Raw genomic sequence first — 16,636 nt, 5'->3', positions numbered from 1 at the left:
TGTATCTTTGTTTTTCTTTTCCATTTCTTTATCACGATCGCTGAAAACCCACGTGCAGCATCTAGTAGGCTGTTTCCGTCTTCTCAGATAGCCTTTCAAGCTCTGCCGGTAGATTCTAGTGCGTGCGATCCTGCTTGTCCTCGCAGACAAATAAACTCGATGCACCACTTATCGTCATGTCTCCACTTCGTTTTGCCTCCCATGGTCGCCCAAAGACTTACTGGAGAGCTCCAGCAGGGCGTTTCATTAAGACCATCAGGTGCCCTACTTGCCTACGTATATACTTGGAGACGGAGGTGGAGGTGTCTTGGCGGCCACAAGTATGGGGTACTCCGTTTTCGGTGGGCAATTCACCCGGGATACCTGTAAGCGATACATATTCCGAGGCCCGGAAATTAATATCGCCGCGACAGCAACCAGCGTGGCCTCTGGTTGGCCAGCCCCAAGCTTCCCTGTAGCTTGTCCGCTATCGTTATCGAATGGGCGACGTATGCTTCTTGGCTTGCACTAACAGAGCGAAGCTGCCACAGTCTCGCGATCGAGAGACAGAACTCTGTTGAACTTCCGTCCCATTGCGCAGGGCACGCCCAATCAATGCCCTCGTCAAGATGAAGTCGTTGTCAGTAATAGCAGCGCTGCTGGGCCTTTTGGCCGCTGGCCCTTGCAGCGCCTTTTCCACCGTCGCTCTGCCTGCCGACTTCAAGCCCCCACCAGTCTTTAAGAACAACATGTTGGTGCACGTCATTTCGGTTGAGAAGACCTACGCAAAGGAGCAGATCAATGTCATGTTGGAGAACGTCTCCGACAAGCCTCAAAGCGAATACTTTTTGCCCTTTACCGCGGAACAAATTGCCCGAGTTGGTGCCGTCGAAGCCAAGGATCGCAAAGATGACACTATTGGACCCTTTGGAGTTGACCTGGTTGAATACGATGCTCTCAGGTATGTGCAGTCACTTTCTAAACACCCAATTGAAAGGTGAACGTTGTTGCTAATCAATGTGCCTATAGTGACGTCCAGTACTACCGCATTACACTGCCCTCGCCTCTCAAGGCTGGCGGCCAGTACCCTCTCGCCGTCTCTTGGGTATACCTAAACTCATATCGCCCACTCCCAGCCTCCATTGGCCAGGACGAGCAGCAGTTCCTGGTGTACGACTTCTCCCTCTTCGCGCCATCGGCTTATACGACCTTGAAGCAAAAGACCGAGGTCAAGTTCTCAACCGTTACCATCCCAGACTACACCACGACATTCGGTCCCGAAGGCCAGGAGTATCCTCAAAAGGTTGGCAGCAAGATGCTATACGGACCCTTTGACGAGCAGCCTGCCGGCGCTTTCTTCCCCGCGCAGGTCAGATTCGAGTTTACCAAGCCCGTGATCCACGTGTCGACTCTCGAGAGAGATATCGAGGTCAGCCACTGGGGCGGCAACGTTGCCTTTGAGGAGAGATACACTTTGTACCACCTGGGTGCCAACCTCTCTACCCAATTCAACCGTGTCAAGTGGGCTCAATCTCAGTTCTATAACCCTGCTTCCACAGCCTTGAAGGAGCTCAAGTTCCCTCTTCAGATCGGAAGTGTCGACCCTTACTTCACAGACGCCATCGGAAACGTGTCAACCTCTCGATTCAGGAGCAGCAAGCGAGAGGCCATGTTGGAGCTGAAGCCTCGTTACCCCGTGTTTGGCGGCTGGAAGTACCCGTTTACCATTGGCTGGAACACCAACGCTGCTAACGTCTTGCGCAACACTGCCGATGGAGGCCATGTGCTTAAGATCCCCTTTTTCGAGGGACCCAGGCAGGCTGAGGGTGTAGAGTACGGCGAAGTCAACGTCCGAGTGCTCTTGCCCGAGGGATCTGAGTAAGTACTCCCCCAAAAATACGTAGATCAGTGGCTAATAAGAGAGAGCAGAAACGTCAAATATTACACCAGCATTCCCGACTCATCAATTGTTGAAAGCTACGTTGATGTCCACAAGACCTATCTCGACACCATTGGCCGGACATCCGTGACCATCAAGGCCAAGAACCTCGGAGACGAATTCCGATTCCGTGATCTGATCATCACATACGAGACTCCCTTGGCTGGCACTCTCCGCAAGCCCGTGGTGGTCTTTGCAAGCATGCTTGCAGTATATGCCGCGGCGTGGGCGCTTGGAAAGGTGCAGGTGGGATTCTCGTCCAAATAAAAGTCATTGGGGTTAAATCTATAGCTCTTTTTGGGTTGCCGTACTTTGTCGGATAAAAAAGAAATCATGGAAGTGTAGGAAGATGTGTCATTAAGTGGGCGTTTAAGAGCATGCACGATCTGGCAAAATGATAGATGCGATGAGTAGATGCATGGCGCGCCAGATCTTAGCCTGCTTGCAGTAGCAGTATAGCGAGCCAGTGGTAGAATTTCAAGCAAGATTCTGTTTTTTTAGTTAATGTCACTATTTCGGCATCGCACATCATAGCAGCAAATCTGTATGTATCTGTATGGTGATGTTGACGATGGCATCTTGTCCAGCTCCTCATTGGACAATGTCGGACCTACAAGCACTGCGATGACGCCATTAGCGCCTCGCGATGATGGTACGAGCATGGATTGATCCTTCAAGCTGCGAGCCAAGACGAAAAAGCCCAATTAAGCAGATGCCTCACTTATTTCGACTCGATATTGTGAAATAATGCGTCAGCTCAGCCTCAAGGCTGCTTAGATTTCGGCAAAGGCGAGAAAGCAGCGTGAAGCAAACGATGAGGCTGTGCCGACCGCAAGATTCACACTCACACCTTTTTTTCAGGTCCCAGGTGTCTTTAGCATTGATGTCTCCATCCTTGCGAAGCCAAATGCCCTGCGTCGGCTCGTACGTGCAGCATGGTGGAGTGGCGCAGGGCGCTGAGGACAGGGATTAGAAACTTGGCCACGGGATCGAGACAGAGGCAGTGGGTGTGTCGTGCCATGCCCGAGCTGTATTTATTTAAAGATACGGGCGTCTCTCCTTGTGTGCCGAAAGAAGCTTTATTCATCCTTCTTTCGTAAGCTGCAGCGTCTCTTGCAAAAATCATTCGTTTTCCTCTCTACACAGGGAGTAAGCAGGTGTCAATTCAAACCTGTTGAACAACACAACACAAAAGCGTCAATAGAGATCCAATCGCCAGATCTAGACCCTCTGTGCTACCCAGTCCAACAATTGCACAAAGCGACACACCACAACAGAACAAACCTGCAAACAATGTGTTTCCGCGTGGAGCCAAAGGCCAAATACTACTACCAGGAGGAAATCATTCCTTCACGGCCGTACCGGGGAGACGATCTTCGCTATTACCATCACCATCACCGTTCTTCCCACCACTCGCCGCGAGCGAGCTACTCGGCGGTTGAGCGCCACAGCCCGCGGGTCAGCACCAGCAGCTACAGACGCAGCGTGCCGTCGAGGGTCGTGTATGAGGAGACGACGCGGAGCCGGTATTAAATGGGCTTCGATTAGGATGAAGAATATCCTGTGACTTTCTTACTCTCCTTTTTTTTAACGACTCTATGGTATTGGATATGGGAAATGAGACATGTTAGAGGCTAGAATAATGAATGGGCGGTTTGGGATGGAAATCCGAGGCAAGCGACGGCTTCAATGAGGATATGAGAATCTGGAAAGCGAGGACGGGCGTTGGATACATATATTTCGCCTTTACGTCTTGAATGAATGAAATACATGAGATATAATCATTAAGGTTGCCAGTGTTTGCCTTCAATCCACCTTGCTTGATCAGTCGTAGCCGCACTGAATGAGTGCCTCATCTGAAGCCTGTTCCGAATCTCACCATCGATCACCCAAGAGAGCGGGGTTTCCCTTATCTCATCATCACCACTAAATTACTAGTATCCATTGATCTCTTTTTCGATCCCTCATATCTTGCTTGCTTGCGCATCGCTCAAGCGAGTTGCCAAGTACATGTACAGCTATTATTTGCTAGCCAACAAATGACATCATAGTCTCAAAGACATCCGCCACCGCAGCGAAGCTCGTTAGACGCCATCTTTGCAAGCTCCAAGCGTCTCGTTTTACCTTGGTTGATTAACCTTCCATGGCATCCGGTGACATGTTTGTTAACATTGGGCTGTCGACTATGTGCCCTCTAAGGATGTCTTTAACTGCATACTAGTAGAAACAATTGCCTTTGAACACACGCAGCTCAACTCTTGACCCTTGATCCTTGACCGTTGACCCTTTCACATGGCAGCCACCTCGTGGATCGTAACAAATAGCCTTGCCATACAACAAAAGGGAAACAAAATTCTTCGATTCAGTGTTCACTGAACCGCTGTCTGTCGTTCATCTCGCTTGCATTGTGTCATTCCTAAATCTCCAGAACCGCAACACCTTTGTATCGTCATCCACCCAAACGTAGGCCTTTCAACCATGGGAAACACACTATTGAAGCTATTCAGCTCGTCCACGTATAAAACGGAAATCAAGGCCTAGGTGGAAGGAACATTGGATCTAGTACTCCTGCGAATTATATCATAACGCCACCCGCAGTCCCAAGGATTTACCTGCTAAATGAAAGCTAACGTCATGATGTGAGTGACAGCTACTCGTGCTCTCTATTTCTACCTCGACATCACTTTTCCATCTCCAAACATTCTTCTCTTTTTTTCTTCAACTTGAAGCTTGTTTCTATTCCCACTCATATCATATCATCATGTCTCAACCTTTTGAAACTCCAGTTGCCCAGTCGCAACACTCCTATCAGCCATCTTCCGATGCACCTCCGCCGAACCCACCGGAGAGCCAAGGACACAGCTCCCATGAGACATGGTCTAACCCTGCTCCCATTAGGAACCGCGCTCTTTCCATCCGCACCAAGAACAAATCTACCCCCTCCAAGGGCCATGGTCGTGGTCGTGGGTTTACTTTCCGCTCCCTCCGCGAGTCCGTTCAGCCCGAGCTCTCTCGCAAGCTGTTTCGTCTGATCAAGCTCGAGAATGATCTCATTCACACACACGAAGCTGCGGGCCGTGAACGTACGGCCATCGCCACGCAGCTCTCTGAATGGGGTGAGCAGACCAGCGATGAGGCAGTCAACGACATTTCCGACAAGATTGGCGTTATTCTAAGTGAGATGGGTGGATTGGAGGAAACGTACGTTAATTCGCTGGACTTGTCGCGCACTCATCTCAAGATGATCCGCGACACCGAGAGGAGCGTCCAACCGAGCCGCGATGGAAAGAGCAAGCTTTACGACGAGTTCCAGAAGCTCAAGGCGAAGGAGCCTCAGAGTGCCAGGCTGGTCTTGCTAGAGCAGGAGCTTGTTAGGGCAGAAGCCGAGAATCTGGTCGCCGAGGCGCAGTTGACAAACGTTGTAAGTAATGAAGAGTTCTGCAGATTAGCATTTTTCCCATGTATATAATTTTACCTACTAATTTGCTTTTATAGACTCGGCAAAAGCTCAAAGAAGCATACGATGTCGAGTTCACCGCAATCATAGAACGCGCCGAGAAGCAAATCATCTTGGCCAAGCATGGTCGTCGTCTCTTGGAGCTTCTGGACGATAAGGCGCTGTCTCCAGGAGACGTTCGCATGCCCTATGAAAACGGCGCTCAGGCTCGCCAGGTGCTGAATGATGCTGAAGATGATCTCAAGGAATGGCAACCAGAGCACCACCACAAGGCTGTAAGCGAAAACGGATCAGAGACATCCAAGGGCAAGAGTCCGGTTGAACCCAGCGCTTAGGCAGTGCTGTGAGGTGAAGCCGAGCATTGCGACTTTGTATGACTTTGACTCAGGAAAACGCTTTCATTTGTGTCTTCTTTTCCCTCCTTAACAATTATCCTGCTTCTCGTTGGGAGTTTTGTTAGAGGGTTTGGCGGTCTTTTTCAGGTTTATATACACGCTCTGTTACGTTTTGATAGCATATCTAGTTATATCCAATCGATGCGACCTGTTGATTTCCGAAATATTACGCTATTCTTTTGCAGTGTTACCCAAAGATGTTGATGAAGGATGAAGGATGACACCTGAGGTCAGATGTATAAGTTCTACATTCCAGGTAAGCCTGCATCAAAGAGCACCATCATCCAATAAGCCAGCTCTCTTAGTGGTGTCTTGACACTCCGAGAGTACGTGAGACTAGCCATTGGGAAGCATATATAATAACAGGACAATAATTTGTCGAAGATATGAATTATAAATAAGTGCTACACACGTCTTACTCATTCATGACAGTCCATGATATGATATCAACAGTGGGATGTGGACTATTACATGTGCTGCTATTATTACATGCATGTGGCATATCGCAGGGTAACCACAAAACAACTCGTCAAGATGAATCCATCACGACTCGCGTGTACTGTCGCACATAAACTGTGAGAGCTGATACTTGCAACAGGGCTATCCCCTAACAGACCCGCAATAATGGCGAGTGTCCCGTCTTACCGCTTCTCGATCCAAATACGATACGTGTACTGATACTGTCCCATATTTCCGGCAGCCGTTGGGCACACCGGCACTGGAAAAGGGCCCCTACGGACCTCGGTCAATGGCCCCAAAGACCCGAAACTGCCCTGTTGGCTGGGGCTCTAAAAAAATCCAAAAATCCCACCAGGCCGCCTTAAACCCATTGGCCATCCGCTGGACCGGGGGATTCGCTCAAAATCTCATTGCATTGCATTCCGACTATCCTCGAGGCGAGACGCTGCGATTGATTGATGTTACTCCGACGAGCACCGCAACTCAGGTGGCAGAGTCTGCGTTGTGTCGTCGTGTCCAATCAGAGCTGCTTAGGCTGGACGACGCGACGGAGCGCTGCTGCTGCTGTTGCTGGTTCTGACGTTGGCAGTTGGAGCCTTAGTAGAGCGCGAGGTATTACTACAGCTACAGGCACAGGCACCCATAGTGCAGGTACCGCTACCGCTGCCCCTATCCCTATCAGCACTCCCCCCAGCACTCCCAGCGCTGCTGCTTCGCTGGCCAGGATGGGTCTCCGTGCCCCGCCCCCTCCATCTGGTCAAAACTCCTCCGCCTCCTCGCAAGCTTCCCAACCCTCCCAGCGAACTGCGCAAATTGCCCGTCACTTGGAGAAAAGCAACGATTCTTCGTCTTCGTCTCCATCCGCAACAATGTCCGGATACACCGTCCGCAAGGTCGCTGCCCAGAACACTCTGGAGCACCGCGTCTACATCGAGAAGGATGGCGTCCCCGTGTCGCCCTTCCACGACATTCCTCTCTTTGCCAACCAGGAGCAGACCATCCTGAACATGGTTGTCGAGATTCCTCGATGGACCAATGGCAAGCTCGAGGTACGCCGTCAACGAGATCTGGCAATTCGCTGAAGATGGCTTTTGCGAGGCACGGGCTTGGAGAGAAATCTCGAGCCTTTGCCGCCTTTTCTTGACTGATCTCCTTTTCACTCCTTTTTGGACACCGCTGACGTATTTTTTGCCTTTGACCATTTAGATCTCCAAGGAGGAGCTCCTTAACCCCATCAAGCAGGACGTCAAGAAGGGCAAGCTTCGCTTCGTCCGCAACTGCTTCCCCCACAAGGGCTACCTCTGGAACTACGGTGCCTTCCCCCAGGTATGCGATGCCAAAATCCCTTACCCCTACCCGTTGGGGGCACGCGCCATTATAAATGACAACGACTGACAATCATTTGCCATCCAGACCTGGGAAGACCCCAACACCGTCCACCCCGAGACCAAGGCCAAGGGTGACAACGACCCTCTCGATGTCTGCGAGATCGGTGAGCTTGTTGGCTACCCCGGCCAGATCAAGCAGGTCAAGGTCCTCGGTGTCATGGCCCTTCTCGACGAGGAGGAGACTGACTGGAAGGTCATTGTCATTGACGTCAACGACCCTCTTGCTCCCAAGCTGAACGACGTTGAGGACGTCGAGCGTCACCTGCCTGGTCTGCTCCGTGCCACCAACGAGTGGTTCCGTATCTACAAGATCCCCGACGGCAAGCCTGAGAACCAGTTTGCCTTCACTGGCGAGTGCAAGAACAAGACGTATGTCATACCCAGCCCCCCATTGATCTTTTTGCGAGATTGAAACTGACAGCATTTACAGCTATGCCATGGACGTCATTCGCGAGTGCGCTGAGGCCTGGGAGCGTCTCATCACTGGCAAGACCCAGCCCGGCAGCGTCTCCACGTAAGTTACAGCCACTTGAGAATGCCGCGACGAGTGAGCAGATTGACTGACTTGTTTCTCCCACTAGCACCAACGTGACTGTCCAGCACTCTCCCAGCCGCGTGGCCCCAGAGTCTCTGCCTCCTCTGCCTCCCCACCAGGACCTCCCCCCTGAGAAGATTGACGCTTCCATCGACAAGTGGTTCTTCATCAGCGGTGCTTCTGCTTAGTATGCTTAATTTACGATGAAAGTTTGATGGCGTCAAGTGTATCAAATGCATAGTCTTTGATGGTATACCCTGCCAGAGTTGAAAGAAAAATCTAGGCTCTGCAGTAAAAGTACAAAAAAAAAGTTTCATGACACTATATCGTACAATATTTCGTGCTGTCCGCAATTGGTCTCATCCAGACTGTATTCCCCGCCCCGCATAACGCCGTCAATGCATTGGTAATAGTATAAGACAACAAGACTCGTAGATTTTATTCGGACAGATCAGCTGCCTTTTGCAATTGGCGCGAGTGACGGTCAACTTCCTCGACCAAGCCCTTGATGTTGATTTTGGAGCAGTTGAAGTCCATCTCCTTGCCGTCCTCTGCGCAACTAATTAGCTCACTTCTTGACCCCGGCTCTCGGTATATATAAACGTACTGAATTTGACTTTTAATGAGCTGCTCTCTGGGGAATTTCTCGGGAGTAAACTGGTATGGACGGCCGTTCCATTCATTCGCACGTCTGGCGGGAGAAAGGTCAGGAAGAGGCGGGCAGGCTTGGCGCAGGTCGAGAAGGGATTGAATTTGGCCGTGACCTCGGTCATGAATTTCGTAATCATCTTGACCGATACGGGGAGCCGCTGCGGGCGTAAATCGACGTAGGCGGAGGGCGGGCTTGCAGCGATTATCGCTTGAATTCGACTTTTGCGCATAGTGGGATGTCCAGAACGATGTCGAAATTTGGTGGTCTGAGTGGAGACCCGGTATATGCATATCATTGTACAAGGTAACGTGGCTGCCACACCTGCCGAGCCAATGATGACATGTAGTTTCAATTGCTCTAAGCTGTCAAGATCAAGGTACTTTTCCTACCGATTTTTATTTTTTATTTTCTGCACATCGTCGGCGAAAATGTCACTGGAAGGGCTGCAGGAGCGGCTGGCTGCTTTGCAGGAGACTACGGCTCAACTAAGAGAATTAATCGATCGGCTGGCAAATGTGGAATTCGAGCCAGGATCGGTGCCGCTGAATATCGAGGAGGAGGGGAGTGTGAGCGGAGAGCTCAGCGCGGAGGCTGGCTTGATATTGAAGACTGGGTTGGAGGATCAACAGCTGCTGTGCGAAGAAGCTAAATACCTGCGGAGAGGTGGGCATGAGAAGGAGAGGCTTGTGGATGGCATTGAGAGGGTGGGGAGTGAACTGGCCAGGTAAGAGGATATGCTTCAGCATGAACTTTTCTTCTTCTTCTTGAAAAAATGTTCTAGGGAGAAGGCTGGCAGGTGCTAATGATTGTGTAGCTATCGATCAACGCTTCGAAAGGCACGGCTATCAGCAAAGAAGAACTTGGAGCGAGCCCGGAGGCTTGAAAGAGAGCTCATGGTACAATCCTTTGTCGAACCCATTTCCGAGACGAACACCTCCGCAGGTGGCAGCGCCGAAGAGCCTCAAGCCGTTGCTCGACCCATACGGCATAACTACAACCAGCATCGACAATTACAATCGAGTCTATCGGAAGAGGACCGGCAGACGGTCGGGGCAGCTAGCAATGTTACAAATGCCCTGCGGCGGACGCATGCCCTCATCGCGGCGGAACTAAGCAAGAGCGAGTTTGCACACCAGACGCTGACAGAGTCGTCGGCTGCGTTAAAGCAGTTAGACCAGTCGTATAATTCGCTGGACGGCATGCTGGCGAGTTCTCGAGACCTGTTGGGCACATTGCTCAGGTCTCAAAAGAGTGATACGTGGTATCTGCAGACGGCATTGTACATGTTGATGGTGACTGCGGGATGGCTTGTGTTTAGGAGGCTTTTGTACGGGCCACTGTGGTGGCTTGTGTGGTTGCCCTTGCGGATATTGTTTGGGGTTGGCACCAAGGCTGGAAGTGCGGTGATGCATAGTCGAAGCCCTGGACAGTCTGGGAAGGCTGGGGTGGTGATTGATGGGGAGATTAGAGTGGACGGACTACCGGATGAGAGCCTGCCAACTGCAGTTGTTGGGCGAGACTCGAAAGTGGTGGAAAGTGAGGATGAGTCAATGGTTGAGAAAGTGGGCAAGATTGTGGATGCTGTGCATGAGGCGGATGAATTGGGTTCGATACCAGGCGAGCATGAGGGTGATCATGACGACAAGCTACAAGAAGGAGATGCTGCAGAAGTCGTCGTAGAAGATTCACGTCCTAGAGACGAGCTATGAGACAAATTAAGCATGAAATAGAATAAGAAAATAGGTTGAATATTCATAAGCCCTCCTGACGATTGTTAAATGTGTCAAGCTTGGGATGCTTCTACGACTTTTAAAACTCCAATTTAACCCCAAAAACACAGCTCGCTTTTGCCACCCCTTTTTTGAATCCTTCCTCGGCCTCATTACGTTGTTACCTCTGTGGTCCAATCTGGGCAATGCTGCTGATCCAAGGAAGACCCAGCTGGTGCATCTCAACCGCCAGCTGGAAAAGATAATCGAGACTTTGATTTCACAAACCCTATCAGCACAAATGACCAACTTACGACGTCAAAAAGGGGGGGATATCCAAACTCACCTCTCACACTGCGTCTTAGCCTTGTGGACATTATCTCCCCACACATAGACGCCATGACGCCTCACCAATACAGCATACGTATCCGGATACTCCTCCATAGCAGCCTCAAGATACTCCGTCAAGTCCTCCTCATGAGGCGTGTTCTCAATAACAGGAATGCGCAGCGTATCGTGGTACCCCAAGTTACCCACTTTCCCCATGCCCTTGCCAAAGCCCTTGATCTGCTCAATGTTGTTGATCTCGAAGACGCTGCTGCCCTTTGCCTCGAGGAGTAAGGTGACGAGGACGGCCCAGTGGGAGTGGGTGTGGATGCAGCAGCCGGCGCCGCGGCGGGTGAAGGCGGCGAGGAAGAGGGGCGTGCACTGGGAGGGCTTGTAGAGAGGGGGGGAGCGGAGGTAGGTTCGTTGCTTGAGGGAGGGTTCTTGGTCTTTGAGGGAGAGGACGTAGATGTCGGCGGGTTTCATGAGTTCTTTCTGGACGCCGGAGGGGGCGAGGTAGACGAGATCGCTGTGTGGCTGGTTAGTGATGGGGCTGTGCCTTGATACTTTTTATGATGAAGTATAAGTGAATATCATGCTGTATAAGATGTGTATATGATATGTACGCTTGAATGAGAGTGAGAGAGTGAGCGTATCACCGGCTTTGCCTTCGTTTTCACTCCACTCGAGATGATATGAGAGCTCAATTTAAGCTCATCAATGAGGGACAAATAGTGTCATAAACAAGGGACAGTATATATACTTACTCGTCTCTAATGGAACATCCTCCTCCAGTGCCGGTAACCCATCCCAAGGTCCAGAACTTGGCGCACAGCGAAGGGATGAGGTTGGCAGGATGCTCAGGGTCCGAAGACGTAACGAGCTGATCAGGGTTCTCATGAGCAGCAGCCATTGTGCGATGAGAGCTTCACAATAAGTGAAAAATGAAATAAAATATTATGAAAACCAAGTATGAGCTCTCTCTATGAGTCTAGCTTTGTAGCTACTTGTTTGTACATGAAGCAGATGCGAATGCGATGCGATGCGAGCTTTTGCCCCTCTAGTGGCTTTTCGCTGCCCCTCCATCGAGAAAAAATGACGAGCTTAGCTGCGATAGGTAGCTGGCCGAAAACGTGGGAGACGCAAGGGCCACCTTTATCTCACGATCTCGGTTGTTGGATTTAAGATTTGATCGGATCTACGGAGATGCGGAATACGGAGCATTTAATAAAAAAAAGTAGATAAATGACGAATACGACAAGTTCGAGGACGTCTGGCCTTGTTCAAGGTATGAGGTAATGCGAATCGAAAAAGCTCGATGCATCGTCGCGGCTGGCTCGATTGAGATGGGCGGCTACATGCACGGTACGCTGCTCTGTGCCACCGGGACGTTAGCACGCTCGGTTCCTGAAAGTATATTTCGTACAAGCTGCCGTCTTGCGATGTGGTTGGCTGAGATGCTCGCCCTAGTTACTAAGCCGCAAGCAGGCGCTCAAATGTCTATGCAATTTCTCGACGTTGAATTGGGTTCATATCATTGGCTCAAAATCAAGGCGTCCTATCCCGCGTCACACTCGCGTTCGCACTACGCCTCAAGATAGGAGGGAAATGAGAGCTCTTTCGGACGGAAAACGCCCGCTGCTTCTTTGGCAACTCTGAGGTACAGATGTCTCAAACACAAGTAGGGTTGAGTTGGTCCTGAAATTACGGCCCCAGGAACCTGCATTGTTAGTGCAAGGCAAGGAAAAACAGCCAATTAGTTGCTGTAGCTCTTAGGGGGAAACGGCTCTCTCCTAGGACGCCGGAAGTCGCCAACGTCGAGCATCAGGACGAGCTCCTAAGACTGAAGATGTGAAATATACTCAGAATGTGATGGGGTATCTCCCACCAGCACCTGCCATCTTATGGGTACCAAGGTTCTAACGACTGGGTACGCGCAAAAGCATCGTCGGCCAAGTTTTGTGGAAATTGCCTGTTACCGCTGACAAGTCGGATATCGCTTTGCCCCCGTAAGTACGACCTCAGCTGCGCAAGGAGCAGATGTTCCCTATTTGCCAGGGTCAGGTCAGCTTCACCAACCGCAAGCCGGTTAGATCCCCCCTTCGGAATCTTGCCCGTCTGGCACGGCCATGCACCGATCGCCAATGGTGCCTCGTATCGCGAGGAGCCTTTTGCTAAGCCAAGCCCAGAGGGTACAGTACGAAGGCTTCAGGCCGTACTGGGCTGGGCTTGTATCTCACCCAAACGGAGCATCGTAACCCCTGGCGGCTCCGGAGGCCACAGGCTAAAGGGCTAGCTTTCCGGGCTAAGGCAGTAGGACCTTGGATTTCTTGCTTGTATTTTAAGGATTGAGTTTTGCTCGGGCTCTACGCCAATGCAGGAAGCAAAGCGAGCCCACGGCGTGGGCCTTCGGTGTTTCGTATCACGGACAATGGTGTTCAGTTGACAGATATGGGAAGATACGAATGTGTGGCAACGGCCAATGTTGATGTTGACGTTGACATTGGTGTTGATGCATGCTCGTTGCCTCATAAACAATCATCCATCACCATGTGACAGATTCCAGGCGACGATCAAATCAAAGGACAGGCCTGAACCTCTTGTCTTAGTCACTAGTATTGGATATGAGCACACCAAGCCAGGATGGCCCGCTCTAGTGCCGCTTCATGCCCCTGCAGGCGCTAGCCAAATGGAAGAAAGACACACGACTGTGATGGCAGACGGGCTTGGCCATGAAGATGGGGTGAATAGTGAGAGAGCGTCATTTCACGCTGGGGACATTGTGTTGCAAGGATCAATTGCCTGCACTAAAGTGCTAACGTAGCAGTTGAAGCGGGCAGACGGCCAGAAAACAGGGCAATACAGGTGCCGCCGCATGAAATACAGTAGCAGTAGCAGCCCCGGGAGAACAAATCACGGCCACCATGCACACAGCGGGAAGAAATGGCCTGTAACCAGCTGGTGGTCCCACTGGCCTCACACAGCCTCTGTTAGGCCGTGGCCGTGGCCGAGATGCCGAGCAAAAAAATCAATGACCGCATCGCACAGAATCCATCCATGGCCTGGAGCTCAAGGTTGGAGGGGGAAAGATGGCAAAAAGGACGTCCAACGTGTCCGAGAGAAGAGGAGGCAAAGAGGAGAATGAGGCGGATCGTCACGCCAAATACGAGGCCCCTCGAACGTACAGCACAGCATCGAGACAATGGCGGGAGGGCGAAAAGCGCCACAGCATCGGGAAAGTGGTCGATTTTCTTTTTTTGTATCAAAATATGGATCAAATGCTTTTTTGCTTTTTCGATTGGGGTCAGCGTTCAGCGCCTCCAAGGGGCACGGCTTTCTTATTCCTGCGGCTGGACATCGTTGCGCCACGCAATTAAACAATTACAATGCGGCGCTTCCACAGGGGAAAAAAGGCGTTGCAGTTCCTCAACCGCAGACGTACGAGGCACAAAGCACAAAATTCATATGGCCGTGGATATGTTGAGATACTCGTACAACTGCAAAATGAAGCTTCATGCAGCACACACGCCCTTGTTTCTCCAATGTTTACATGTACGAGTACCCAAAAAGTGAGGTCACCCAAGCACAAGCAATGCAATGCTTGGGTGGGGCCCTCAGACAAGCCCGGGTTTGCCTCCATCCCTTCTCTCATGCTACTGTAGCTCGTACTTTACGCTAGGAGATTTCCACTGGACGGTACATGGCCCGTACTGTGCGCGAAAAAAACACGCCGGCGATGCTTTTGAGCCATTGGGTCTCCTTGAACTCTCTGCTACGCGCCTGGGCCTTTTTTGCTTGGCCATCGGGTGCAAGTATTAAAGGGAGATTGTCCTGCTCCCCGGCGCGGAGGCTTCTTCTTCCTCCTCATCTTCGATCTCTAAACCAGTCTCTCGCTCTGCAATCGACATTCGTTTTTGGTGCTTCCTTGCGACTTACACTATAACTCACTTAATACTTACAACAACAACAACAACTTAATCAATCACGATGCGTTTCACCGTTGTTCTGTCCGGCCTCTTTGCCGTCCTGGCTGCTGCCGCCTCCGAGTCCGGCTCGCCTACTTCTGCTGCTCCGGCTTCTTCTGTCTCTCTCGACCCTGCCCAGCAGTCTCAGTATAACTGTATCCATGCTTGCAAGGCCGGCGATGTCAACTGCCAGGCTCACTGCATTGCTGTATGTTGAACCCGCTGTGTTTTATTCTCGTTTCTCCCAGCGTCTATACATGATGATCAAAAAGACTTACACGCAATGCTCTTACAGGTCCCTTCTCCCGACCAGTCTCAGGTCAACGCCACCACTGCCTGCGTTGCCAAGTGCCCCCAGGGTGACGGCAGCCCTTCCCAGACCAACACCTACAAGCTGTGCGTGAACAAGTGCATCTCGGACCACTACTTTGTCACCTCCGAGGGCACTCCCTCCCAGACCGGTGCCGCTGGCGACCACGCTGCCTCCAACACTGGCACTGACACCGCTGCTGCTCCCACTGGCTCTTCCGGCTCTGACTCTGGCTCTTCTTCCTCTGGCAACTCTTCTGGCACTGGCACCCGTTCTGGCAGCGCTACCCGAACTGGCGCTGCTGCTACCTCAAGCACCACCAACGCTGCTCCCGCCATCATCGCCTCTGGTGGTGCCCTCGCTGGTGTCATTGCTGCCCTTCTGGCTCTGTAAACTTCGAGATATCCCCATTGATTTTCATGTCATCTTTTTTTCAGTTCGGTTTTGGATTGGTTAATGGAAGGGGTTTAATTCGGGTTTCGGGGATTTAATGATTGGGGTTGTGTATTTACATCCATGGCCTGGATAGGGTAATAAAAGGTGTCTGTTGGGACAAAAAAGATTCTGCTGCTTCTGTGTCAAGTAAACCAACCGTGTTGGAGCGTGAAATTGTATGAGTCGATGAAGTTGTATGAAGGCTCATTTCTCATCGTAGACGCCTGATATGTTTTCGAGTGGTTGTTTGATCCAACAGCCGAGGCAGGTCGGCATTCTGGCTTGTGCGCCTGGAGCAATCGTCTGATGTGGGGAGATTTTATCGTGAAAAAACGATGAGAGTCATGCATGGGCCACAGACAGACCCTGCGCAGATCGTAGGCCTGCTCTGCATTCTTACTTGACTTACCTAACCAGGACCTCTTGTATCTCGTAATACTCCGTATGGATGCAGTCTTTTGTGCTCGTATTCATGTGTGCACTTGTGTCTTGCATGTGCCATACAGTACGCTGACGACATGGCAAGATTCTACTGCGTAATCGCATCACGTCGATGCATTCAATTCGGTATCGATTCTCTGCAGCGACACATGAAGGCCATCCATGGATTGTCCTCGTGTTATAGCGGGAGGTCTTAGCGCCTGTCACATTAATGGGGCATCTGCTCTATGCATCAGATAGGTAGAAATCGACGTGCTAACTTTTAGGCTCTCCATAGACTCTATTCTATTTTTTCTTTTCGCTATTGACAAAAGATTGAAGCCTTTGTCGACGATGGAAAAGAAGAGCATAGACATGCTGTCTCGTACTACTGCTGGAGTTTTCGTGTCAGCATCGACAATTGGTCCGGGGTTACCTCAGCGCGGCCGGGTGCTTCAAGTTGGAAATGGATATGTGGCATCTTCTGTTTCCGTGTAACCACCTGGTCGCCTCCCCGATTTTTTTTTCTCCAAATCTCACCCGGAGAAAAAAAGAGCGAGAAGAGCGATGATGCCATTAGCCATGTCGGGTCAATTGGTTTCGCTTGAGGATGGGCAGATTAGCCATAGATACTCCAGATAGACCGGATGACTTGCAATCTTTGCCTTT

General features: G+C 51.0%; 9 protein-coding genes across 9 annotated transcripts; 7 read left to right on the top strand and 2 right to left on the bottom strand.

Moving 5' to 3' along the window:
• Positions 1-512: 512 nt before the first annotated feature.
• V8C40DRAFT_235872 (dolichyl-diphosphooligosaccharide--protein glycotransferase subunit OST1) lies at positions 513-2,528 on the top strand. The gene is made up of 3 exons (XM_083213930.1): positions 513-940; positions 1,009-1,857; positions 1,909-2,528. The coding sequence occupies exons 1-3, from the start codon at positions 609-611 to the stop codon at positions 2,183-2,185; spliced, it is 1,458 nt and encodes a 485-aa protein (XP_083077109.1). The 5' UTR covers positions 513-608; the 3' UTR covers positions 2,186-2,528.
• A 442-nt stretch (positions 2,529-2,970) lies between these two features.
• Positions 2,971-3,571, top strand: V8C40DRAFT_235869 (uncharacterized protein). Its single transcript, XM_083213929.1, has one exon. It carries the CDS (start codon positions 3,212-3,214, stop codon positions 3,449-3,451), a length of 240 nt encoding a protein of 79 aa, XP_083077108.1. The 5' UTR covers positions 2,971-3,211; the 3' UTR covers positions 3,452-3,571.
• A 332-nt stretch (positions 3,572-3,903) lies between these two features.
• On the top strand, positions 3,904-5,914 carry V8C40DRAFT_235866 (Eisosome component PIL1-domain-containing protein). Its single transcript, XM_083213928.1, has 3 exons — positions 3,904-4,557; positions 4,817-5,339; positions 5,414-5,914. The coding sequence occupies exons 1-3, from the start codon at positions 4,538-4,540 to the stop codon at positions 5,708-5,710; spliced, it is 840 nt and encodes a 279-aa protein (XP_083077107.1). The 5' UTR covers positions 3,904-4,537; the 3' UTR covers positions 5,711-5,914.
• Positions 5,915-6,478: 564 nt separating this feature from the next.
• On the top strand, positions 6,479-8,594 carry V8C40DRAFT_235865 (inorganic diphosphatase IPP1). The gene is made up of 5 exons (XM_083213927.1): positions 6,479-7,278; positions 7,436-7,555; positions 7,643-7,986; positions 8,048-8,131; positions 8,199-8,594. Exons 1-5 carry the CDS (start codon positions 6,688-6,690, stop codon positions 8,338-8,340), a joined length of 1,281 nt encoding a protein of 426 aa, XP_083077106.1. The 5' UTR covers positions 6,479-6,687; the 3' UTR covers positions 8,341-8,594.
• On the bottom strand, positions 8,301-9,023 carry V8C40DRAFT_235862 (mitochondrial 54S ribosomal protein mL53). Its single transcript, XM_083213926.1, has 2 exons — positions 8,760-9,023; positions 8,301-8,703 (listed from the first exon to the last, which is right to left on the bottom strand). The coding sequence occupies exons 1-2, from the start codon at positions 8,938-8,940 to the stop codon at positions 8,591-8,593; spliced, it is 294 nt and encodes a 97-aa protein (XP_083077105.1). The 5' UTR covers positions 8,941-9,023; the 3' UTR covers positions 8,301-8,590.
• Positions 9,024-9,170: 147 nt separating this feature from the next.
• Positions 9,171-10,574, top strand: V8C40DRAFT_235860 (uncharacterized protein). The gene is made up of 2 exons (XM_083213925.1): positions 9,171-9,528; positions 9,619-10,574. The coding sequence occupies exons 1-2, from the start codon at positions 9,233-9,235 to the stop codon at positions 10,511-10,513; spliced, it is 1,191 nt and encodes a 396-aa protein (XP_083077104.1). The 5' UTR covers positions 9,171-9,232; the 3' UTR covers positions 10,514-10,574.
• On the bottom strand, positions 10,481-11,842 carry V8C40DRAFT_235857 (methylthioribulose 1-phosphate dehydratase MDE1). Its single transcript, XM_083213924.1, has 3 exons — positions 11,605-11,842; positions 10,860-11,366; positions 10,481-10,785 (listed from the first exon to the last, which is right to left on the bottom strand). Exons 1-3 carry the CDS (start codon positions 11,748-11,750, stop codon positions 10,695-10,697), a joined length of 744 nt encoding a protein of 247 aa, XP_083077103.1. The 5' UTR covers positions 11,751-11,842; the 3' UTR covers positions 10,481-10,694.
• Positions 11,843-13,199: 1,357 nt separating this feature from the next.
• Positions 13,200-13,671, top strand: V8C40DRAFT_235854 (uncharacterized protein; the record flags this gene model as incomplete). The annotated part of the gene is made up of 1 exon (XM_083213923.1): positions 13,200-13,671. A coding segment is annotated over exon 1 (337 nt), but the record flags the coding sequence as incomplete, so codon positions are not given.
• Positions 13,672-14,613: 942 nt separating this feature from the next.
• V8C40DRAFT_144140 (uncharacterized protein) lies at positions 14,614-15,598 on the top strand. The gene is made up of 2 exons (XM_083211231.1): positions 14,614-15,010; positions 15,098-15,598. Exons 1-2 carry the CDS (start codon positions 14,825-14,827, stop codon positions 15,503-15,505), a joined length of 594 nt encoding a protein of 197 aa, XP_083077101.1. The 5' UTR covers positions 14,614-14,824; the 3' UTR covers positions 15,506-15,598.
• The last annotated feature ends 1,038 nt before the right edge of the window (positions 15,599-16,636 follow it).

The sequence above is a fragment of the Trichoderma camerunense genome (genome assembly GCF_050948025.1).
Source record: "Trichoderma camerunense strain CBS 138272 chromosome Unknown V8C40scaffold_3, whole genome shotgun sequence".
Lineage (NCBI taxonomy): Eukaryota > Fungi > Ascomycota > Sordariomycetes > Hypocreales > Hypocreaceae > Trichoderma > Trichoderma camerunense.
Note: the sequence above shows the minus strand (reverse complement) of the source record. Positions and strands in the feature narration are given on the sequence as shown.